Genomic DNA, 25721 nt, shown 5'->3' with positions numbered 1-25721 from the left:
TTTGACCAGGTGTGGCTTGTCATACAATCTGCAGCTGTTGAAATTCCCCCCTCTACACAATTTTTAAAGGTGCAGGAGCCCAGCTGCCTCTTGCATCTGCCCCCCCCCCCCGACTCCTTGATAATAATATCATCTGTTTCTACTAAGGTGGAGGTTCCTATCTTTCAGGATGTTAGCTTGCAGCAGGGAGGAATCTGCCACTATAATTGTCACTTTTCTGTGTTGCATTTGTGTGAGCAGAGGAGTGACCTCTGAATGATGGTTTCGTGTTGATGGGTGGGGGGGAATCACAACTGAAGATTTAAAACAAAGGCACTTTCGGCTGAGATTGATATGCACAGCGTTCATGCACCAAAACCAGGCCTTATGCCTCAGTCGTGATTTAAATTAAGATCTACCTTTTTCTGAAAAGAACCCAGCTACATGCAGGTGAGCTAACATGCTATGGAGGTGTTTGATGCAACAGCCTTGATGAAACTAAGCAGATTTGCATCTGCTCAGTACCTGGATAGGGCTCCTCAAGTATCCTCAAAGATGTTGTTGTAGCATGAAAGAACCTAGTGGTTAATGTAGGAAAAGAATCACATACAGACCTTGTATGTGCACATCACTGCAGATCTTAGAACTGGCATCACACCAGTTATAATGTTTTGTTTAATGGGGCAAACAGCAGCAAGGGCTACAATTTTTATTGACAAAATGGCGTTGGGGCTGGGTGGAGGGGAAGATACTGTCCAGCATTTTTTATAGCTTAGCCACGAAATAAGAGGTGAAAAATCTGAAATGCTGATTTATTTTCCTTCCTTCCATTAAGTACCTGCCTTTTTCCCACCATGGAACCCAGGCGTGTAACTTCCAGATGGCTACCCAGCAGACTCAAAGCAGGCTCAAACCTGCTTAGCTTTGACAAGCTTTTCATCGCATGAGTTGTCAGCCTATATTTGGGGACTTCAGATGTTGCAAATTTAAACATGAGCAACTGTAAATGCTGCAAAGTCTTCACTATGAAATATTGTAATAATTTTCATGTCTTGTGCAAAGTAAAAACAACAACAACACCCTAGATGCTGTTTGCAAATCCTTGGTGCTATGTCTAATCCATGATGATGATTCTTAGGGAAGAGGCATTTCAGAAACAACTGTGTGTTTCTTAACTTAATTCACACTTTTTGCATAATTTTGCATAATTCCCAAAGGGATCTAGATATGGACCGTGAGCTTTTGTATGCTGAAAGAACGAATGTTCGAGACTGAGGCAAGATGGGAATTCAAGCCTATTAAAATAATAAAGAAAAAAATAGGAACAATAATGGAAAGGGTATTTACAGCGAGGAAGACACAATACTGAAAATATTTAGCATTGCTGTTTGAAAGCTGTAAAAGTTAATATGCTAGGAAGTTGCTTCCAAAACAGAAATGCTAAAAATCCCATTCAAGTCACCAGTCTGATTTAGGAAAGAAACCTTTGCTTCCCTATCTTCCCTCTGGGGCCACCTCCACCTCCCATATGTTTTTCAGTGTTCTGTTTACTTTTAGATCATAAAGTCAGAACACTGGGAAGGTTTATGTCAGCCAGAATATAAAAGCAGGTTGTGTAACAGGCTCTCATTTACGCTACTACGCCAGGGCTGCAGTGGTGACAACAAGGATTCCTCTGCTTCCCAGTCATGGACTATGATTAACAGTTGCCCTCACACAAGCCTATTCTGTGCAGAACTCAACCTTAAGCATGTATTCAATGATCTCTTTTCATAAGTAACAGAAGCAGTAGACAGAGTGAAGGATCAGCCCACATATCTTTTAAGGAATCAAAAAGGGAAACCAGCTGAGCTACATTTACTGCGTGACCCAGAGAAAAATGTGTTCATTGTATCCTAGAATGACATGGTTGGATCCCCAAGAGTCATCTAGTCCAACCCCCTGCAATGCAGGAATATTTTGGCCCAATGTGGGCCAACCCTTGAACCCGCAACCCTGAGATTAAGAGTCTCTCATGCTCTGCTGACTGAGCTATCCTGTAGGCCAGGGGTCAGCAACCTTTTTCAGCTGTGGACCAGTCCACCATCCCTCAGACCATGTGGGGGGCCAGACTATATTTTTTTGGGGGGGGGAATGAATGAATTCCTATGCCCCACCAATAACCCAGAGATGCATTTTTAATAAAAGGACAGGCCGGATTTAGAAGGCGGTTGGGCTGCATCTGGCCCCTGGGCCTTAGGTTGCCTACCCCTGCTGTAGGCTGTCTCCAGGATCACTTCATATATACTTCTCATTGTGTGACTCCGCCTACTAGATGAACCCACAGAAGCTGTAGTATTGGGTCGCTTTCCCTCTGCTTTTGAGAACCTTGTCCCATTTTAATCTACTCAGTTGCTTCATTTCCAACTCTCTGCTACAAAGCCACCTAGAGCAAAGGAATTTTATAGGGAGACTCTGATTTGAAACTGCTGGGTTACAACTAATCAGCAAGTTCAATTCTATCCGTTTGAGCCTGAACACAGAGAGTAGTTTCCTGCCCCACCACCACAGGTGTTAATCAATTCAGTATTCCTAAACTGATCGTGTTGGCGGCAATCTCTGCTTTTGTGAAGGGTCGCCATGCAGATTCTAAATACATTCAGGTTGCTGCTGTTGTTACTTCAGTTTAATGCCCCACCCTTCACCATCAGGCCCAAGGTGGATTGCAACAATTTATAATTTGATATTAAAAACAGAACAAATTCAATTGTCACCAACTGTGCTTTTGGCACTTCGTTTTCATCTGCCCTCATCGCTAACAGTTCCAGGTGCATACACCTACACAGAAGCTGCCTTATACTCAGACTATTGGTCCATCTGCCTTAGTATTGCCTACCCTGAGTGACAGCAGCTCTCCAGGATTTCAGACAGGGGTCTCTCTCAGCTCTACCTGAAGATGCCAGGGACTGAATTTAGGATTGACCCTCTGCATGTAAAGCAGATGCTCTACCCCTGGACTACAAAATTCTATGTATCCGAATTTTATCCAAAGAAGCTCATGCCATACAAAATGTATTGGGGTTTAAAGTGCCACAAGACCTTTTGTTGTATTTGCTGCAACACAGATTAATCCTCTGGAAACTCCATTAATATCACATACAAAACAGGATAGTTTCCCACACACTGCCTGACCTCTTCCGGCAGACCAGCAAGAAGAACGTACATTCCATTAAGCTCATCTTAATGGAAATAGATGTTCTCAAATTCTGGGTGTGTCCTTGTCAGGCTCTTTACGTCGGATGAGATCAATGCATTAGCCTATGCATTGGAACGATGAATTCTTGGAGCCAATGAACATTGGCCATGATCCAAAGGTCCATGCAACTAATTCTACGCACCCAAGGGAGTTCTGCTTCTCATGCAATAGCTGTTTCCCCATCACCACCTCTGGCCATGACAAACTGAGAGGAGGCTGTTTCCATTAAAAAGTGACAATGGTATTGATTTATTATTTTAGTAGTAGTAGTAGTAGTAGTAAGAGCTGGACCATAAAGAAGGCTGATCGCCGAAGAATTGATGCTTTTGAATTATGGTGCTGGAGGAGACTCTTGAGAGTCCCATGGACTGCAAGAAGATCAAACCTATCCATTCTTAAGGAAATCAGCCCTGAGTGCTCACTGGAAGGACAGATTGTGAAGCTGAGGCTCCAATACTTTGGCCACCTCATGAGAAGAGAAGACTCCCTGGAAAAGACCCTGATGTTGGGAAAGATGGAGGGCACAAGGAGAAGGGGATGACAGAGGACGAGATGGTTGGATAGTGTCTTCGAAGCTGCAAGCATGAGTCTGACCAAACTGCGGGAGGCAGTGGAAGGCAGAAGTGCCTGGCGTGCTCTGGTCCATGGGGTCACGAAGAGTCGGACACGACTAAACGACTAAACAACAACAATAGTAGTAGTAATGTCATTATATTTATTTATGCCACACCTTTTCCCCCAGACCAGGACTTAAGGTGTCTTTTACACAAATTAAAACAACACGGATAAAATACAAAAAGCATATAAAAGATAATTAAAAAGCAATTAAAGGACAACAGAATTAAAACAGAACTAAAAAACCACAATACAGAGTGTTAAAAACACCACGGCAGGATTAAAAGCCTTCTTCTTGAGAAAACAGTTGCCAAACGCCTGTTGGAATAAAAGAGTCTTCACCCGCTGGCAGAAGGTGTCTGCTGCCAGTCCAGCTTCTCTGGGGAGGGAATACCAAAGTGGATGCAGCCGCCTAGGTGGCATGCGTTCTTCTTTCTGCCCTTTTATAACCACCTTACGTGGTAGGGTAGGCTGAATGATACAGGTTACTCAGTGAGATTCATGGCTGAGCAGCGATCTGAAACTTCCTTGCTCTTGTTCCACACAACACTGGGAGAATTGGTGCATTTCACACAGGCCAGAATAGCCAGTAGGCCCAGTCTGGGCTACCAGCCCATAATAATGGGGGGGGGGGGGGAATTGAAGCCAAATCCCTGAATATGTGGCTGATTTCCCATATCTAATCAGCAATGTAATAACAGAAGCCATTGTCCTGAATAATTGGTCCAAGAATCCTCTACTATTGTAAGATAAAATGTTTGTATAAGCTTCACCCGGAGCCAAAAAAAATCTGGCTAGCCCCCACCCCCGTAGCTATGGGTCTGCCTCAAGCGTTTGTTTTTAGCAGGGTACTCCAAAAAATATAAAATAAAATAAAATAAAATAAAATAAAATAAAATAAAATAAAATAAGGCTGACGCTAGACAGGCGAAGAGCTTCTCGCGCTACAGTTCTGCCTGAGCGAGGAGACGCTTCACCTGACGAACATCTGCCCGGCTTCCTCCGCGAGAGACAGGAGCGCGCCCGTCAGATTTTGAAGGTTGCGCGCTTCCGAGGACCATTCCGTCCACGTCACGCACGCACGCTCCCTCCTCCTGCCCCCGCCCCTCTGTGGCCGTTCCCGTTTTGGTCATCCCTTGAAGCCCCGCCTCTCCTGCCGGGCCCCGCCTGCCCGCATATAAGGCGTGGGGCTGGCGACAGAGAGCGAAAGTAGTTGTAGCAGCCGTATCTGCGAAGCGGGTCTCTGGACTGGAGCGCCATGGCAGGTAAGGCTCTTGCCCTGGAACGGGCTCGAGGCGCTTCCTTCCTCCTGCTTCCGCGCCGTCAGCCCCGGGGGGAGGCTCTCGCGGCTGCCTGGGCTTCCTGCCCGGGGGCTTTCCGCGCCCCGTCGCCTCGGGCCAGGCGTTCCCTTCCAGCCCAGGGTGCCTGACGAGCAGCGCCAGCCTCTTCCGCGTTGTGCGCGCTGCCCGAGCCGGGAGGGCTCCTTCACTGGGAAGCGCAAGCGGCGCTTGGCGGCCCAGTCAGCGCGCGCGCTCGCTCGCACTGTCCGGGGAGACCCCAGCTGCTCCCTTTTGGTCATGGCGGCTCCTATTTTTAGGCTGGCTCGTGAACGGGGCTGGCGCGTGAGGTAGGGGGGCTCGAATGCCTGCGGACGCTTTGCCCTCCCTTGTTCTGGACGCCCTCCCCCCTCTCGCCCCTGCAGTGGCTGGTGGGCTCTGAATGGTAAAGGTCACCATGTGGAAAATTGATTCCTCTTAATCATCTCTCCACCCCCGCTCTAATTAGCAGGTGATACTGGCTTCCCTCGTCCTTTTCTTGCTCATTCGAAGGAGGGGGGGGGGGGAGAGAGAGAACCTCCTTGTTTGTTTGCACCCCCCCCCCCAAACAACAACATACACACAGACTTCCTTTGCCACAGAGCGGGCCTGCTGCCTAACATTACTTTCTCTTGTCCTGCTTACCGTTGAAACCTATTGGTATCTGTCTCGGGTTGCAACTGATGCTGTTAACTAGCCAGAATGATCCCCAAACGGGTCAGATGTCTGTCTGGATCAGGTGCTAGCGAGTTGAAAGCTTCTTCACTTGTGTAACCTGGAAGCTTTTGTGTAACCCGAAAGCTTGCTGCACTTTTAAAACAGAGGGATCTACTACAGTGGTACCTTGGGTTACATACGCTTCAGGTTACAGACTCCGATAACCCAGAAACAGTGCTTCAGGTTAAGAAATTTGCTTCAGGATGAGAACAGAAATCGGGCTCCAGCGGCGGGGCAGCAGGAGGAGGTCCCATTAGCTAAAGTGGTGCTTCAGGTTAAGAACAGTTTCAGGTTAAGTACGGACCTCCGGAACGAATTAAGTACTTAACCCGAGGTACCACTGTACTGGATACTTGCGAATGCAATCAATGGCTCTTGTAACTCCCTGTCCTTAAAACCTGCGTTGCAACTGTTCCTGTATCTTTCAATCTGTGGCCTGTTTGGGTTTTTTTTAAGGCCCCCCCCCCCCCAAATTGATAATGACTTGGAACATGCATAGCAGCTTAATTTACCTGAATATTAGAAGAGTTGGTCCCTATCACATGGCAGTGGAGCCCAACATGAGTTGAGTAGGAACCTGCAGCTGCAGGTAAATATTAGGTCAATGTGATCTCTTCCTACATGCAATAACCACCTCCAGACAACTATAGGCAGATGCTAACCAGGGTACTTCCATTATGGGCCCTTGTGGAAAAGACAGTTGCCTCTTCCCACCCCATTTACTTTGATTGTATACCAATATCCAATTACATACGCTCCCTCCGAATATAAAATGTAGCATATATCTTTTCAGAATGCATATAAATTATAGGTCCATTTTATACAGAATACTAATTCCACGTGTCCTCTATGGCAACCACTGATGCTCATCCAATTCCAGCATGATTTTGGATTATTTTATTTCCTGGACTCTGCTAGTGCTCAACCGCAAACCATCCCTTCTATGCTTCCTGTGGTTGCCTCAGGGATGGCAGAGCTAATTCCTCCTTCAGAGGAGAAACACAATGGAAGACGTTCTTGTGTAGATATGTGTGCACGCACTAAAGTTTAGCTGCTGAAGGGTCACATGTAGGTTCATTCTGCCATGGGCTCCTGGTTTTGAGACTTCACAGCCATGGTTCTTATAAAACTATTGCTGCTGCCGCTGCCACTGCTCTGCCCCAGATGACGTTGAGAGGGAAGAGGAATCACTTCTGTCACTTCACATAAAAATTGTTGTGATGGATGGGCAGATAATGCAGTTTTATCTGAATGTACTGATTGTAGAGGTTCATACCACTTAGGGGACAGTTCTTAAAATGGGGAAAGCAACTGATACTGCTAAGTGTCTAAGACAAGAATCACTGATGTGGTTTCCTCTTTAAGCTCTTTGTGCTTTTCAGAGCTTGGATGGGGTCTACTAAATCTGACTAAATCCAGGGGGTCTACTAAATCTGACTAAATCCAGATTCCCTTGGAAAAGTGAAGTGTGTGTGCATTTCCTCTGTGTGTCTTGGGACCACAGCATCCTGTCAAATGTAAATCCGCCCATGGGTTAGGTTGAAATCCTAACACCTGGGAGTGACTTACTCAGTCTGCAATGTCCTCTGTCTTGAAAGTGAATATGCAGACAGACCTCAAGACTGCAGCATTCTTTTAGCCTGGTTCTTTGTACTTTTGTTTTTCCTTGTCTCCCCAATGACTTGCTTTGTGTAACCTAGTAAAGAGAACTTGAACTCAAAAGCATACTGCAATTTTGTCACTGGTGACATTTTGGTTGGTCTTAATAAATGTATTGCCCAGTTCTTATGCGCAAAACAAAGCTACCTTTCCTTTTATAAGCAAAACATGACCCTAAGTATGGCCTTTCTGCTTCTACCCATCTTCCTCAAACTTGTTGCCATTTATGGAAAATTGCTTTCTTTTTTAAGCTCACTACCCTAATAAGAGTTATAATTGTAAGTAGCTTATATATGATGCCATGAACCTTGAATTTCATGGAGGAGTATTCTATTCCATGTTTTCTTATATGTATGTATTGATGAGCTTGTTAATAATAATAATAATAATAATAATAATAATAATAATATTTGTACTCCACCCAACTGACTGGGTTGCCCCAGCCACTCTGGGCGGCCTCCAGCATATATAAAAACGTTTAAAAGCTTCTCTATACAGGGCTGCCTTTCAACAATCAGTTGAAACCATATCTCCTCAGATAGGAAGATGGTGATTTTAGCAAGTTTTCTTCTTAGAGAAAATCTTTCTGGGTTGGAAAGGACAGAACTGGCAGCAAAGCTGCTTTAGATCTGTGTAATTTGAAGAAGCTATTGGACAATGGCTCCTTCAAGTAATTTATAAGGAGTCTGACAGGGTTTGGTAGGGATGCCCAATTCAGAAATATAAGACGACTCTGTCAAGGATACAGCATCCTGCTTTCCATAGTACTGAGCTTGATGCCTTCTCGAAGCTGAGAAGAGCATGAAAACAACAGCATTTTTCTTCCAGCAGCTGGAATTCAGTAGTATACAGCTGCTGAATAAGGATGTCCCTTTTAGTCATTAAACTGCCATCCTCTCCTGAATTTATCTCACCCCTTGTTAAAGCCATCGTAAGTTATTGACCATTACCATATGTTACGATAGCAAATCCATAAATCAGAGATGGAGAAGTTGTTGCTCTCCAAGTATTGTTGGACCACATCTCCTTCATCCATGACCTTCAACCATGTTGGCTAGGGCTGATTAGCTTGGAGTCCCAACAACATCTGGAGGACCTCAGGTTCCTCATCCCTAAGTTATATCGGTACTTCCTTTTGCCTCTATTAAACCTACTGCAGTCTGTGTGGCTAAGTGACCTTGAGTGCCAGTACCTTTGACAGCTACTTTTTCCATACCATGCAATTATGTAAGTATCTAGTGGTTCTCCTTGGTCACTTTAAAACAACAACAACACACCCTAAGAATTCCTAAATCTTTTGCATTTCATCATGGAGTTATTTCTGACCCTCTGTTCATCTAGATGGCTTTTTGTAAACCTTCCAGTTCTAAGGTTACCCCCCCCTTTTTTTTTTACTGAGATGGAGCTATTGGAAATGCACTGAATAATCCAAATGTGACTATGCCACAGATGCACATGCAAAGCATTACAACAGTCTCAATTCCTTTTAGGAAAGGGACTGGAAATAATCTCCAGCATGGAATTTCTTTTTCCACATTGCTGCACAGAAAGTTGTTTTGATTGAGTTGCCCACCATGACCTCGAGACATTTTCTGATTAGTCACTGTCAATTCAGATCCCAGCTATTCTCATTCAGCAGCTGTAGTCTTGATTGACTACTCCATTTGAATTTATCATATGAACCTGAGGTGTGAGGCTTTCCTTGCCATAACAGTCTGATAGTTATATGTAGCCCTTCATAATATAGCCTGCCTGAAGACCTTGGAATCAATGGGGATTTTGTTTTTATACATCTGTAATAATATGAATGGTCAACAGCCTACTGAAGCATAAACCTTACCAGATATATATACAAAAGCATTTTTCTAATAGCATTTTATGGGAAAACACATTCCTGCCATGACACAGGTATAGTTTTAATTGACACACGCAACCACCTTATAGATGTACAGCAAGATTTATTCAGTTCCAAAACTCAAGCTTTAGGCATGTTAAGAGTCAGGAATTATAAGCACTGCTTGATATGTTTTTGACAGTATTGTTTCCTGCCCTTAAGCATATTCATCTTGGACTGGTAGAGACACACCTCTGAATCTTGTCTCTTCGTGTTACTCACATGTATTTCTGGGAAGCATAGCCCGAGCAGAAACACCTCAGTTTAGTTTCCCGAAAGAATACAGATGGTTGAATGTGGAATAACGCTAACAAATAACATGGTTCGCAATCTCTTTGTTCTATACCTGGTCAGAGGCACTCTGGAGGATATAATGGCTGCAGTTCAGAATGCAATGTAGTGAAACAGGGCCATATTATATATACCCCCATCAGGTGTTTGTAACTTCTTTTCTGTTGTGTAGCAAGTTTCGAAATTACCCCATAGTTTAGTAAGCCTGAGGTTTGAGTTACATGTGTTGATGGCAAAAGACATGCACACACACTTGACAATTCACATTCTAGATTAAAGGTGCATCATTGCTTGAAAAGCAGCTAATATGTATGCAAGCAGGGTGTGGTTACTTGAAGGAAAGATGCATTAAAAGCTGAGCATCCTGTGTGGCCTGTTCAAGCATGTTATGTCAAGTGGTCACACCATGGACATTTTTGTAGTCTACTTTTCCCACAGTGGCTTGGCTTTAGAAATGCATGCATTCTACATCTACGAAGCAATGCCACCCTATAAGGGCTGTTCTGAGACCAATGTTTCCCAATAATCCTTGATTTGATAGTTCATTTCTGAAGATATTTGCCTGCAGCTGCAAGATGAAAATGGTAAGTTTGCACATTTTGCAACCCAAGACAAGTGACCATTTTTTAACATACATGTTATGGCTTAAATATACTGGTGTAGAATAGTGAAACCCCATTAAAACCCTAATTAAACATGAGTTCTCCAACTTGAACAAAACAGGAGAGCAGCCTCTGCTTCTGTTCTGCTGTTGCCTCCCCCGCCCCATCTAACCTGCCTGCTTCAGGTGCATCTTTGCCATGCCCAGAATTACTGACAGGTGATCCTACCTATTGATGCAACTTAGAATTCCAGGCACAACAGGAGCAAGAATCCAGGAGCATTCTTGCAAGCCTGGTGATGAGGGGATCATGAAATGCATCACTGATGATGTCCTAGTGTTTCCTCCTCTTGTCATAGAGCCATCATGAGCTTTGGTTGGCTGGCCTTCAACTGTCTGCCATTGTGACCAAAGATCCTGGTGTGTTTTTGCACATCATGGTAAGCTAAACAATGAATTACCATGAATGAGCCAGTGTGCTGGTACCCAGAAAGAAGATTACATCCACTTCACTGCTTCCCTGGCGCTGCTGCTTCAGTAGCTGGAGCTAAGCCATGGTTTGGCTTGGCTACTAAGACTCAAGATTTCTGGACTTGTACCTTTATTATCCAGTCCATCAGCTTTGTGTATGTTTTGCTTAGAAGCCCCCTCCCAAATAGCAAAGGAGAGAGAAGACTTGATTAACTTTGTGTGACGGTCCTAGGATTGTGATGAGCAGCTAACTTAATCATGACATCTCAGGAACAAGCAGAGCTACTCGAAGTAGTTACATTGTCAATACCTTCCAAACAACAGTACCAAAGGCTACAGAAAACTCTTCACAGAAGGAATGAGTGTACAATTGCACTTAGGAAGAATTCAGTACAGTCATACCTCAGGTTGAAGTAGCTTCAGGATAAGTATTTTCGGGTTGCGTGCTGTGGCGACCCGGAAGTAACGGAGCACATTACTTCCGGGTTTCGCTGCTCGCACATGTGCAGCTGGTCAAAATGATGTAATGCGCAGAAGCGGCGAATCGCGGCATGCGCAGATGCGTGGACGTGGGTTGTGTTCGCTTCTGGATGTGAACGGGGCTCCGGAACAGATCCCGTTCGCATCCAGAGGTACCACTATAATCAAAACCACAAATGATGTATGTGCTGAACTTGAGCTCAGATTTGCAGTAGCTCAAGAACATTATCTAGGTGTGCTTACAGACACTTGCTGGCCACAGCCTTTAATTATTCTCCAACTGAGAAAGTTGAAGTCAGGGCAGTAGCTGGTTGATAACTGGCATACGGGTTAAAGCTGTTTTCTTCCTTAACATGGGTTTTTGAGGCCAGATGACACTGAGCCTTGCATGAACTTAACAACCATGGATGTAGCGTTACTTGATTTTTCTAGCAGCCAGGATAAATATGGGCAACTTGCAGATTGAGCTCATGCTCAAGAACAGGTGGGACTGTTAGCAGTGGCAGTAGGTCAGTCATGAGTGCCTGGGGTAGGAATGAAGAACCTGCTGTCCTTCAGAAGTTCTTGGACTCCAACTCCCACCAGCCTTTTCCAGCATGGCCAATGGTCAGGGGTGGGAATGGGAGTTTGAGTCTAGTAACATCTGGAGCACCGCAGGCTCTCCATCCCTGCTGTAATGCTACAAAACTTTGGCTAGGTATTAAAGCTGAAAGGACAAGAATTGCATTACCAAGAGAAACAGTACCAGTTACGAAGGGCTATCATTTCTGTGTTTAAGCATCCTACCTGCACTCCAGCTGCTACTGCATGCACTTAAAACATTGCCAAAGTTGCATGTATCATCTGCAGCACTCTATTCCTTGGTTTATAGGTGGTATATAAGTTGTTGAAATAAAACTAAAAACATGTTTGTAATAACATGTAAAAAAATCACTCCAGTGCTATTATTGAGTGTACCATAGCTCAATCTCCAGGTGGCTAAACTTGAGCCTCCAGGCATAGCACTGCACAAAATAGCTCTTTTAGATGCATATGAAACATAACTGGTAAATTCTCTTCACCACAATTTAACTTTAGCCTAGCCAAATATTTGAGGCAACAACATTGATTATAAAAACTTATAATTCAAATTATGTACCGTAATTAATAACCATAATTAGCCCTCCATTATACAGCCTATTAGGCTTAGATTGAAAATTCTCAGCTTACGTTTCCTTGAAGGATTTGACTTGATGTAGCACTCCTAGGTCTGGGAAATTCATGATGCCTATGGCTGATTACCAAAGTATGAACCGCCTTCACTGAAGCTGATGCAACTTGAAGTGTGAGAGATTGTGTCTTAATGCTCTTAGCTCAATAGCAAAATTACACTTTCATAGATGTCAGATTTCTTATCCATTAGACCTTGCCTAAATCTAACATTTCCATTCATTGGTGGGAAGCTTCAGCTGGGAAATAGTATCTCTTTATAATTTGAGCCTGATTAGTCTTAAGGGTTGTTTGTTTCTCTTTTTCCTGAAAGCAAACTAGTTTAATTCTAGATTCTAGCAGCAAAAACATATTTGCACATTTTGCTTTAGAGGGAGGACAACCCTGTCTGGATCAAGTATACTTCTCAGTTCCCAGACCCAAAGCCATTCTCCCATGGAGCCCACTCACTTTACCAGGATTCAGCATCAGTTTGTTGGCCCTCATCCAGTCCCTCACAGCATCCATACCATGGTCCATGGCTGCACCTGGTTTCAGATTTTGTAGAGCTGGGTGTTATCATTGAATTGATGACCTAGTGCTCCAAATTGCCTGGTGGCTCCTCTTGGTGGTTTCAGATAGGTGTTGAAAAGCATTGAGTACAAAATAGTGCCATGTGGCTCCCCACAGAATGATTGGCACTTGGCAGAGCAACAGCCACCCAATGCTATTCTCTGGAATTTACCTCCCAGCTTGGTACAAAACCATTGCAACCCTTTGCCTTCAACCCATCCTCTCAGAATAAAGACTGCCATTAGGTCTGACTCGGTTCCAAATCTGGGCCTGAACCCAAACATTTGCAAACCAGAGAACTTGATATGGGCAAGAGCTTCTAAAGCTTTAAATACTCAAGTCACAGCTATAGATCTTTAGACTCTGAAATACCTCCAGACTGCATCAGTCTGCCTGCATCCAGCTAAATGGAATATTATATATGCCTTTATTATACATAAAGGCAATTGCACTGCTCTCCCTTACTTAAGCAGGAAGTACCATGCATTCAAGAAAATTAGCACAGCTCAGAGTTTGTCTTCCATTAGCTATTCTGGTGTGACTTACACAATCTGAATTGCTACACAGGTTTCTTAGTAATCATGCAGACTTAAGGGTTCCCCTTTTGCAGACAGAATTAAGCTGGTTTGCCACAAGGTGCAAAGATTTCAATTCAAAACATTGCTATGCATTGAAACCCAGTGTTGCACATGCAGACTTCATTTCAGCCACTGGGACTTTGTATTTCTTCTCCACCTCTGTGCAGGCCCCCATGTGCCCCCAAAGTCTGTTGCTGGAGGCTGGGGGCCCTTAAACACATTTTGGGGGGTGTATTGAGGGCTGCAGGGTGAGCTATTGTCTATTCTACTTGTGCATGGACAGCACAGGATACAACCCAAAAATATATAATTAAAACAAAACAAATTGACTTCCTTCTAATCCTTTCCTTGGTTCTATTATTTATCAAGATACTGCATGTCCATAATTAAGTTTGTATCATATTTAAATCACCGATTATCCATTCATAATAAAATTACAAGTAATCTTAAAACCCTGCTAATGTATTAACCTGTGTACATTGCTTCTCTATATATGCAATACAGTTTTTCTATTCTTCCTTAAATTCATTATCGTCTCTTCCTCTTAATTTCATCATCATTTTTGCCATTTCTGCATATTCCATTAGTTTAACTTGCCAACAGCCCAAATTGTTACAGTAAAGGTAGTGAAGATAGATTGTTCAGCTGGTATACAGAGAACTCTAAGCAGTATGGCTAGTAGCAGTAGTAGTTTAAAAATTGAAATTTGGACCCGCTTAATAGGCAAAGCATTCCAGCTTCCACAGCCAGAACCTTATGCGTACTCTGTGTAAGATGTAAATATTTAAAACTTTGGCACCACACTGTGCAGATTGTAACAGCAATTAAACACTGAGTGAGGATGAATAGCTAAAGCTGCTTAAAAGATGGAATGTCAGGTATTGCCCAACTGAGACTGTAGAGAACAGTGATTTATTACAGGACGAAGTTACTAAGATCATGCTATGCTCAAGCATAAGAATTCATCCTTTAATAAGTAGGAATATTGTTCTACATATTCCACCTTGCACGACTCTAGTGATTAATACGTGTTTTCTAATTTGTGGTCAAATGGTGTAAATGAAAAAATCAGATACATTTAACAAAGGCTTGTAACAACTAGAACTCTAAGTTACAAGTCTGCAAACTGAGCTGCTAGAAGTCTGTGGAGGATCTAGTTAATTTGTGCATTTGTTGCAAAAGAATTAAAATAAAGCACATTAAAGGAATATTATTGGCAAACTGGGGTTAACTTCCACTCACTGTAAAGGATACGTCCCATGAACTCCCATATCCTAAATGTCCAAGCTGAACATTAGTATATAAATTAATGGAATGAAAGCATCTTGCATTATGCATGTGAAATAAAGTTAACTTAAAAGCCTTGCTGGAGCAGGCAAGGGTCTGTCCCATATTCTGTTCCCACTTGGCCAGTCTGATGCAGGAGGATGAAGGCACCAGCCCTCCCTGTTGCCATCCAAAAACCATTATTTGGATACATGCTGCTCCTGAGATTTGGAGGTTTCAGTTAGTCTGAGAATAAGATCCTTTGTGCTGAACTCAAGAACATATGACGAACCCTAACTCCTCCAGTACTTGCTACTAATGTGACTTAATGTGTCTTTTTTCTCCTTAAGACCAGTCTTTTGTGACACTAGCCACAAACGATTCATATGTGAAAGGAGCACTTGTGCTGGGGTCCTCACTGCGAAACCACAGAACAACAAAGAAGTTGACGGTACTGATCACTCCCCATGTCTCAGATCCCATGAGGTAAGGTGCATAACATACGATATGCAAGCCACTAAAATAAGAAGTTTGGGTTAGTCTCTGCCAAGTACAGTGGAACCTCTACTCACGACCACAATCCGTTCCGGAGGCCCGTCCTTATGGTGAAACGGGTTGCTGGTAGAAGTGCCGTTGTGCGCAGGTGCATTCAGCAGCGGCCTGCTTCTGCACATGTGCAGACAGTGGCAGCCACTTCTGTGTATGTGCAGACGGCGGCAGCTGCTTCTGTGCATGTGCAGATGGTGGCCATTTCTGTGTGCGCGCATATCACAGCAAACCCAGTGTTTACTTCCGTGTTTGCTGCAGTCGCAACTTGGAACTGGCCTAAGTAGAGCAGAACATAAGTAGAGGTTCTACTGTAGAGGGAAACTGAACTAGGTGAACTCTCTTTAGGAGCATTTTTTGGGCTGATTTTATTTTAGCTAGACAAATGGAAATATCTGTTAACACAGTAGGAGATCCTTTACAATGTTTTTACTGAAAGGAAACAAAACAGCTGTGACTTATTTCTCCCTCCCCAATAAAATCCCTATCAATTCTAATTGGAAGAGAAATTCCCATTGAAGCCAAAAAACTGAAGCTGTGCTGAGATAGTTTACTCCCCCCTCCACCAGCAGTTAAACAGTAATGCCAGTCTTCATGGCTTGTTTCTCCTAGGCATTTCCTTCCAAGGTTGTTGCCACCACCAATAACAGTGCCTCCTGTTTCTTCATTCTGGTATAAGGCAGCCGCTGTATAGTGGGAGAGGACAGCCTAGAAATTGATTCTAATCGAGCAAATTTGTAGCCTGGTGTTGGCACTAGTTTTCCCTCACATCTGGAGGGCCAGTGTGCTTCTGATCATATCGTCCAAAAGAAATAATGCATGTACAGGTGTCTCCTTCACAAGATCTAGTCAGCCTGCCAATGGATGTTGGAAATACTGTAATACAAAGACCTATGCAATTATTGGATCTCCAGGTACAGGTTGGAACAGAAAGTAGATAACTAATAAAACACTATTTGATCTCTTGGTGGGGGGATCAGGATTGTATATGGAAAATCTAGTTAAAAGGAATGATTTGATTAATTGAACTGCATCCTCTTCCTGTGAAAACTAGTCCGACTTCTAAATGGTATGCCAAACATGAAAGAAACTTGACAGCACAGCCAATTGTCACAACTGGATTACTTTACCTACATGTGAATTATTTCCACTATCTATCTGTGGCCTGAACTGGTGCACCAAAATTGCATGTCATAGGAGCTGTAGTTCCTTGGTTAAAATGTAATGTCAAGTGCATGAAACATCATACAAGAGCATTTCTTTTTCTAGAGTTTAAAAATGGTTTAAACTCTAGAAATTTGGTCTACCATTCACTTGGGAAGGACTTAGTTACTGCTGCAGAAGCTGCAGAGGAAAAGAGTGGTAGAGACAGAAGTCTGAAAAGCTGCAAAAAGATGGGAACAATTGAAAGTTGTTGGACACTGCAGCAAAGGGAACCAAAAGAGGCCCATCACGGGAGTTAGCAGTTGACCTTAGGCATGCAATTTGATAAGTATTGTCTTGGTTAAGGAAAAGATCTAGAAAATCTATTTTTAATTCAGACTGCAAGATTACTTTTTTTTCTAAAATCATTTCCTCAAACCATTCAGACATTTTGCTTTGCAAAACTTTACAGCATATTTGGGCAAAAGATCCCTGCATTGCAGGATCCTCACAGTCCTTTCCAACTCTATAATTCTATGATTCTGTTTTGTTGGGGGTGGGAATTGATCTGTGCAATTGACGCATGCCTTAAGTGCCATGTCGCTCTACCTGGTATTGGGAGTTAGTTGGGCTGGTTAAAGGGCCGTTTAGTAGAGACAAAGAAAAATATCCACTTGGTGGCAGTGATGAAGTTAACAAGTGGGGGCTGGTTTAACTGGCTGCCTGGCTTGTCTCCCTCCTCTCCCACAGTTACAACCTGTACACTATCCAAGTGATAACATCCCACACTGCAGGTCCTCCACACACCAGTACCATTCCTTCTAGAAGCTGGGGTAATACTAGCGTGGGGATGGATTACTACAATAATCATCTTCCCTGTGGTCTGAGGATTCTGAAACTACTTTTGTAGTTACAGGTAGGTAGCCGTAAAAAAAATTCCTTCCAGTAGCACTTTAGGGACCAACTAAGTTTGTTATTGGTATACCATCTGAAGAAGTGTGCATGCACACGAAAGCTCATACCAATAACAAACTTAGTTGGTCCCTAAAGTGCTATTGGAAGGATTTATTTTTTTTACTTTTGTAGTGAGGAATAGAGCAGCAGAAGGTAAAGTGAGAAACATCCCCAATATGCTACTGATTGCAGTAGCATGTTTTTTTAATAAGCTTTGAATTTGAAGAAGCAATTTAAGCATCTGATATCAAAGAACTACAAAACCAGGCGTTGTCTTGATTGGTCTTCAATTACAGTTTTTGGCGAAGAGGTCTCCTGTCTTACCCAAAGTTGACGCTGCACAGTTGAAATACAAATGTTCAGATATTGTCTCAATACTCTTCAAATGTAGAGTTGTAGAATGCTTTCCTGTTTATTAACGGCATAGTTGCTTCTGCATTTAACCCTTTTGTGCATGTAGCAGTTGATCACTCAAATATATTTATGTGTCATGTTTTAGTAGCTGCTTTTTACATGCAATATAAATGGTGTGTTTACTATGCATACATAATAAAAAAAAGTGTTACATAAGCATTTCCATAAAACCTAATCTTTAAAAGTCCCTCTCTAAAATGTCATACGGATTTAGAGGGAACTGAAGGAATTACACAAATTGTAAGTGCACTGCAACAAGGTCCAGTGTCTAAATGAAACAGTCATTGCTACAACATAATAGCACAGAATCAAAATATAGTAGGAGCTTCATTTTTAAATTTTATTGGTGTTCCAACAGTGCTGACATAAAGTGTATTCTGTAACCAAATTGGATATTGTATGAATATCTCAGCTGCTGCCCAGAAGTCTTTGCACAGTCTTTAAAAGCTCCTTCCTCAGCTCCTGCAGCTTAAAATAGCCAGCTGTCTTATCAAGTGTGTTCCTAGATCTTTCAGACCCATATGTCTGTGTGGGTTTATGCAGGTCCTATATATGCTGACAGTCCTTCCATGCTACTAATTCACGGCCTTTCAAGAGCATTACCTGAAGGTGTGCTCTTTAGAAAGTTGCCACATGGCTAGGCAAATTCCTAAAGATGTGTTGAGTGGAAATGGAATGAAGCAATCTCCTTTCTCAAAAGATCTGTGGAGAGGTGGGAGTTAATATGGTTGAGAGCAAGCACTGAATTATGACCATTCGTTTCAATAGGAAAGTATTGGAAAAAGTTTTTGATGAAGTAAAGCCAGTGGATGTCTTGGACAGCGGAGACTCAGCCCACCTTGCACTGTTGAAAAGGCCCGAGCTTGGTATTACATTGACAAAACTCCATTGCTGGGAACTAATACAGTACTCAAAATGCGTTTTCATGGATGCAGACACGATGGTATGTACTACTTGTTTAAGAACACATTTGTTTGTTGGATCTCTTAAAGTTTTAGGTGGATATTTATGCAGCAACATGAGTCTTGTGCGTATTATTAAAACAAATTGTTTTGCCATGCTTGACTTGAGACCCATGTGCTTGCCAGCACGCTGCAAGAGAAGCTAAACTTAACCCACAGCATTGAATGCACCCAGCTGCTTTGTGCCAGCAGCATCTCCTTCCTCTGCCAGTATATGGGCAGTGATGTCATCCTAAGAACAGAAGCTAGGTTGCATGAGACGTTCCTAATGTAAGCTGTGGGGCAACCTCACAGAATCCCAGAAGTGTCTGCATTGTCTAGAAAGCAGTTTCTTCTCACCACTGCAAAGCTTGGGCAAGTAAGGGCAACATGGTTTTTCTGCAGTTGCAAGGAAGAAGTTCTTGGAGCTTGACTGCATAGAGTGAAATGTACCGTATTTTTCGCTCTATAGGATGCACTTTTCCCCCTCCAAAAATTAAGGGGAAATGTGTGTGTGCGTCCTATGGAGCGAATGCAGGCTCCTTGGCTTCAGTGATAGCAACGCGAAGCCTCCAAAGCACAGAGGGAGTGCTCCCTCCGCGCTCCGGAGGCTTCGCGTTGCTTTCGCTGAAGCCTGGAGAGCAAGACTCTCCTGGCTTCAGCAGAGAGGGAGAGCTGCGCAGCGCCCCTTCAGCCAAGTCGGAGGAGAAATGGAAGGGTCTCCATTTCTCCTGCCGCTTCGCTGAAAGGACGCTGAGCAGAGAGGGGGAGATTTTTTTTCTCTTGTTCTCCCTCTCTAAAACAAGGTGTGTCCTATGGTTGGGTGCATCCTATAGAGCGAAAAATACGGTACTTTTCCCCAGGGAAAAACTATGCCCAGATATCAAGTGCAGTACTCTGAGAAAGGGGACTTATATCATTGCATTCACGACCGGAATACTAAATTTGTACCCCCAAACCTTCTTCCTGTCTACTAGGTTTTGTCAAATATTGATGAACTTTTTGAAAGAGAAGAGCTTTCAGCAGCACCAGATCCAGGCTGGCCAGACTGTTTCAATTCAGGAGTTTTTGTCTATCGGCCTTCCATTGAAACATTCAATCAGCTGTTACAACTTGCAACAGAGAAAGGCAGCTTTGATGGTATGTGCCTAACTGGTTCTGAGCAGTTGTGGGAAGAGCTTTCTTTTAAAAAATACTTTGTGAATGTTGTACTGTGAATCCAAAAAAACCACTATGTAGGAAATATTTAATGCTTGAACGACTCTGTGCTTTTTGAAAGCTTTCTATAGATTGGGGTTTTAGTTCAATGGATATATGAAACATTAATAAGATTTCCTTAAATTGACTGAAGTGCAGTGAGAGGGAAGTAGGTAATCTGTCGATAAATCGGCTGTCTGTATTTGATTGAAATAACTACAAGGAGAGAGTCTTTCAAAGCTTCAGATTTTTCCTTTAACTGCCAAGAGCTTTCATATATCTGATAGTGGTTCTTGTGGTTCTGTTCCATGTAAAACCAACGCTGCTTTATTTCCTAGTTCTGCCAGCTTTCTTACCGGACACGGAACCCAAGTCATGGCGTGAGCCAACAAGTAAATAATTAAAACAGGAAAATTGATATTTTAAAGCATGGCTACTTTTGGATGGCTTTAACATATAAAAAGTCAGTCGCTCAATAGTCAAATAGGAAATGTTGTAGATGCTTTGGCGAACAGAAGTAGAAGGGAAATCTCACTGGTTGCTCCTTTGCTGTGCAAGTGCCATTATATATCTGCTGGGAGAATGGTATAATCAAGGGAACCCTCTTTTGACCATCGCAGAACAGTGTGGGAAAACCAGTTCCAAAACTAGCATGTAGAGAGCTGGGAGTGCCGTAATGCATTTTGCATAATGCACCCATAGCAGGAAGTGGGGTACCACATTTTCAAACCCTCTATAGTCACCCAGAATACAGTGAGTTGGGGCAAGTATTTGATCCCCTTTGATCCCCTGCTAAATTTGCCCGTTTGCCCTCTGAGGAAGAAATGACCAGTCTGTAATTTTAATGGTAGGTTTATTGTAGCTGTGAGAGACAGAAAAACAGGAAGAAACCCAGAAGACAAAAATCAGAGATTGATGTGTATTATAATGAGTGAAATAAGTATTTGATCCCCTATCAACCAGCCAGATGTCAGGCTACTTGGTATCTTCACTGTATGTAACAAGCTGAGATTAGAAGCACCTGCTGTAAAGGAGAGGTCTTACCTGTAATCCCAGCTCATCACAGTACCTGTACAAAAGACACCTGTCGACAGAAGCAAGCAATCCAGCAGATTCCAAAGTAGCCACCATGACCAAGACCAAAGAGCTGTCCAAGGATGTTAGGGACAAGATTGTAGACCTGCACAAGGCTGGACTAGGCTACAAGACTATTGCCAAGCAGCTTGGTGAGAAGGTTACAACAGTTGGTGCAATAATTCACAAATGGAAGAAACACAAAATAACTGTCCACCTCCCTCGGTTTGGGGCTCCATGCAAGATCTCATCTCGTGGAATTGCAATGATCAGGAGAACAGTGATGAAGCAGCCCAGAACTACACGGGGGGAACTTGTCAATGATCTCAGGGCAGCTGGGACCATAGTCATCATGAAAACGGTTGGTAACACACTACGCCGTAAAGGACTGAGATCTTGCAAAGCCCGCAAGGTCCCCTTGCTCAAGACAGCACATGTACAGGCCCGTCTGCAGTTTGCCAATGCACATCTGAATGACCCAGAGGAGAACTGGGTGAAAGTATTGTGGTCAGATGAGACCAAAATCAAGCTTTTTGGCATCAACTCAACTCGCCGTGTTTGGAGGAGGAGAAATGCTGCCTACGACCCCAAGAACACAATCCCCACCGTCAAACATGAAGGGGGACATATCATGCTTTGGGGGTGTTTGCTTCTAAGGGGACAGGACACCTTCACCGTATCGAAGGGCCGATGGACGGGACCATGTAGTGCCAAATCTTGGGTGAGCACCTCCTTCCCTCAGCCAGGGCATTGAAAATGGGTCGAGGATGGGTATTCCAGCATGACAATGACCCAAAACACACAGCCAAGGCAACAAAGGAGTGGCTCAAGAAGAAGCACATTACGGTCCTGGAGTGGCCTAGCTAGTCTCCAGGCCTTCATCCCATTGAAAATCTGTGGAGGGAGCTGAAGGATCGAGTAGCTACACATCATCCTTGAAATCTTACTAACTTGGAGAGGATCTGCAAAGAGGAGTGGCACAAAACACCTCCTGAGATGTGTGCAAACCTGGTGGCCACCTACAAGAAATGTCTGATCTCTGTAATTGCCAACAAGGGTTTTGCCACCAAGTACTAAGTCATATTTTGCAAAGGGATCAAATACTTATTTCACTCATTATAATGCACATCAATCTCTTGACTATCGTCTTCTGGGTTTCTGAGAGTTTTCCTGTTATTCTGTCTCTCACAGCTACAATAAACCTACCATTAAAATTATGGACTGGTCCTTTCTTCGTCAAAAGGCAAACAGGCAAATTTATCAGGGGATCAAATACCTTTCCCCCCTCACTGTACCTACTCATGAAGTTCTTTGCAGTGAATTGTCAGGATTAAGGCTGGAAGGCATTTATGCCAGGCTTCGTCAAACTCTGCCCTCCAGATGTTTTTGGCCTACAACTCCCATGATCCCTAGCTGGCAGGACCAGTGGTCAGACATGATGGGAATTGTAGTCTCAAAACATCTTGGGGGGCCGAGGATGAGGAAGCCTGATTTACCTTCCTTATCTCCAAAGATGCAGATAAGGAGAAAGATGCAGCTGCCTTGTCAATGGAAGTTGAGCACTGCCGTCTGCAGCTACAACTCAGAGGGGTAGAGCTATGTTATATATAGCTTCAGACAGCTTTTTTGAGCAGAGGGAGGTTGCGTTTCAAGTTCACTCCTGCCTTTTGAATACTTGCCCCCTCGTCCCTGGCTAATACATCTAACAAATCACCTGGGATTGACTTGTTGAATCCTGTTGTGGGAATAATAAAAAAGGTAAAGGTACCCCTGCCTGTACGGGCCAGTCTTGACAGACTCTAGGGTTGTGCGCCCATCTCACTCAAGAGGCCGGGGGCCAGCGCTGTCCGGAGACACTTCCGGGTCACATGGCCAGCGTGACAAAGCTGCTCTGGCGAGCCAGAGCCACACATGGGAACGCCGTTTACCTTCCCGCTAGTAAGCGGTCCCTATTTATCTACTTGCACCTGGAGGTGCTTTCGAACTGCTAGGTTGGCAGGCGCTGGGACCGAACAACGGGAGCGCACCCTGCCACGGGGATTCGAACCGCCGACCTTTCGATCGGCAAGCCCTAGGTGCTGAGGCTTTTACCCACAGCGCCACCCGCGTCCCATCATATTTCACCATTATAAATACTTCAGCCAGGCTTTTAAACAAAATGTTAAAATAGTTTCTGTTATGTGTTTATATCTCCCTTCTCATCATATCTATATTGCATGATATCCCATTTCCCGCCAAGAGATTCAAGGTAGCAAACATTGTTCCCACCCCCTATTTTTTATCTCTACAACAAACCTGTTAAGTTGATTAGCCTGTGGGAAGGAATCGCAACCAGCTTCGTGGGTGAGTGGAGATATGGATCATAGTCTCCACTGTCATACTAAATCCCACTAACTCTCAGTGTACATAGTAAGAAGGTTAAAATAATATTCCAGGTCTTCAAAATGCTTCTAAAGGTTTCAGTCATTTATTTATTTATTTTGGAACCAATTCAATCCCTGGCAGAGAAGAGTGGTAGAGATGAAAATTTTCCCATTCAGGCCACTCTAAAACAAATATCTTCAGCCATGCTACTTAACACAAGGGTTCAAACATCCATTATAGGATGGGATGGACCAGAAGGTAATTACTGCTTCTAAGAGTGAACTTGGGTAGAGAAAAGACTGGAGATAATGGGAAACAAGAGGGGAAAGTTACTATTTGTGTTGCCAAGTCAAACATTTGCACACTTCAGCCTTTTCCAGGCAGGTTGTGTTCCAGCTTGAAGTTGCCTCGAGTGCCGTTAGGCAGCCTCTACTGTAAGAGCTGATGGGGAAGGAAGCATAGTGGTAGCTCAAGCAAAGGTTTGGAGCACCTTCAGGCAGCAGTGACCAAGCAAACAGAAAAGGCTGTCGGGAAAGATCAGCTGCCAGTTTCCAGCCCCCAGGTGCCTTGGTTCTGCAACCTTCTTCCCAGCTTTGGACATGGGGAGGTGACCAGGATCACCAAGCAATTGCTAGGACCATCCTTGCTAACTTCCACATCGTAAAGATTGTGTGGGGAGAGGTTTGTTGTTCATCATGCTTGCCCGGTGGTGGCTTCACAATTGCTGTAGTGAACAGAATTATTGTAGAAGGGCACCCCTGACATTTGAAAAAGTTAAAATGAATGAGGGACCCCCCAACGAAAGTCCAATGTGAACTGAGTATGCTCTAAAAGTATGGGATATTGAGTATTTGTTGGAAAAAAGAGAACCTGAACTTGGGGAAGCAGAATCACCTGGGGGAAGGCTAGCTTAATGTGAAGGTGCACTAGGCTTGCCTGAACCTTGAAGGGAAACCCTTTTGCTAGGAGGTAGGCTTATAAATAAATGCATCCTTTTCTTGCTTAGGCTGGCCACTTGCATGGACACACCCAACAGGGCCATGATGTATTGCAAGCAAGAGAGTGCAGTAGGAAAGAGCCTCCAGGGCTCAAGAAGTCACACAAATTAGACATTCCACATTGGGTGACACCCCTGAGCTTGCTTGCTTGCTTGCTTTGTATAGCATCATTTTCATTGTTAACAAGGCTAAACTCTGCTGCTTGTGATGGAATGCTTTTGTTCTTTAACAAAATTCTCTGTGTAGGTAATGGTGAAGATGATGGTTGTTCTTTGCTATTATATTGGATGGTTCAAGTGCATGGGAACTCTGCCTAGGGAAAGGCTATTTACACTACTTAGAAGCAGAAGCTTTGCTTCTGTTCATAGCTGCACAGTTGAATTGGCTTCAGTTTGCTATAAAATATACATGCAGACTAGATACTGACACCACCATGAATGGATTACCATGGGAATGCAATCCTAGCTAATCTGGAGCAGGGGGGAAAGCATTCTAGGGCTGCATTCTCATAGATTAAACTTGCTACTAAAGTTACTTTCTAACTTTTGGAATTGCTTGCATTGGTCAGTGGAAGCTAAGAGAAAGTCCTAAGAGGCATTTCTTGTCCTGATTTCAGTTGCTTTCCACCAGATGCATTTGTTCCAGTGAATGAAAAATAACAGGGAGTGCAAAATAAAGTACCCATGTCAAATAGCAAGAGTTATTTGGGACTATACTTTTGAATCACTTTACTGTCTGTGCTGTAACTTAAGCACTGGCACCAGTAAAGCTGGCATGGATACGAGAAGGCTTGTAGTAAGAAGAATAGTGATTTCATGGTGTTTTGTCTGGAACAAAACACAAGTAGAAGTGTTGTGTTCTTTCAGACTGTATTTCACTCATTTGGCTTTGGCATAATAAGATAGTTTTGAATTTATCCGGGGGAGGGAGAGAGAGAGAGAAGCAAGTGTGTTGAATTTCATTCGAAGCGGAAACATTATAATGGGTAAACTCTGATGCTAACCATGGCACATTTGAAAGCAAACATCGAGTGAAATATTTCTGCTGTGGGAACTAGAAATAGAAATGAAGCTGTTATTTCCTTAGAAATGTGTGCAGCGTCTGGGGGCTTTTCTTTCCTAGCTTTGTGAAAACCTTGCCAGCAAGTAGCCCTGAATCTAGATTACAAAGTTGATACAAGAAGGTCTGAACCAGAACTTCAGTAAGAATTTGATAATCTTGTATAAG

General features: G+C 43.4%; 1 protein-coding gene and 1 long non-coding RNA gene across 9 annotated transcripts in view; one reads left to right on the top strand and one right to left on the bottom strand.

Moving 5' to 3' along the window:
- Positions 1-25721, bottom strand: part of LOC310678760 — a 204263-nt gene that overhangs the window by 117248 nt on the left and 61294 nt on the right. The window lies entirely within an intron of this gene.
- Positions 4963-25721, top strand: part of GYG1 (glycogenin 1) — a 38255-nt gene continuing 17496 nt past the window's right edge. For 2 of the 8 annotated variants that reach the window (XM_083442897.1, XM_083442895.1), the window contains exons 1-5: positions 4963-5094; positions 15214-15349; positions 18689-18863; positions 19839-20001; positions 20397-20450. In XM_083442897.1, coding sequence (XP_083299023.1) covers positions 5088-5094; positions 15214-15349; positions 18689-18863; positions 19839-20001; positions 20397-20450 — 535 coding nt within the window. In that variant the 5' untranslated portion in view covers positions 4963-5087. Of the gene's footprint in view, positions 5095-10990; positions 11143-15213; positions 15350-18688; positions 18864-19838; positions 20002-20396; positions 20451-25721 lie in introns of those variants that run through there. The other 6 variants (XM_083442899.1, XM_083442898.1, XM_083442892.1 and 3 more) reach the window with 5 other exon arrangements.

The sequence above is a fragment of the Podarcis tiliguerta genome, assembly GCF_965153285.1.
Source record: "Podarcis tiliguerta genome assembly, chromosome: 5".
In the NCBI taxonomy this organism is placed as follows: domain Eukaryota; kingdom Metazoa; phylum Chordata; class Lepidosauria; order Squamata; family Lacertidae; genus Podarcis; species Podarcis tiliguerta.
Note: the sequence above shows the minus strand (reverse complement) of the source record. Positions and strands in the feature narration are given on the sequence as shown.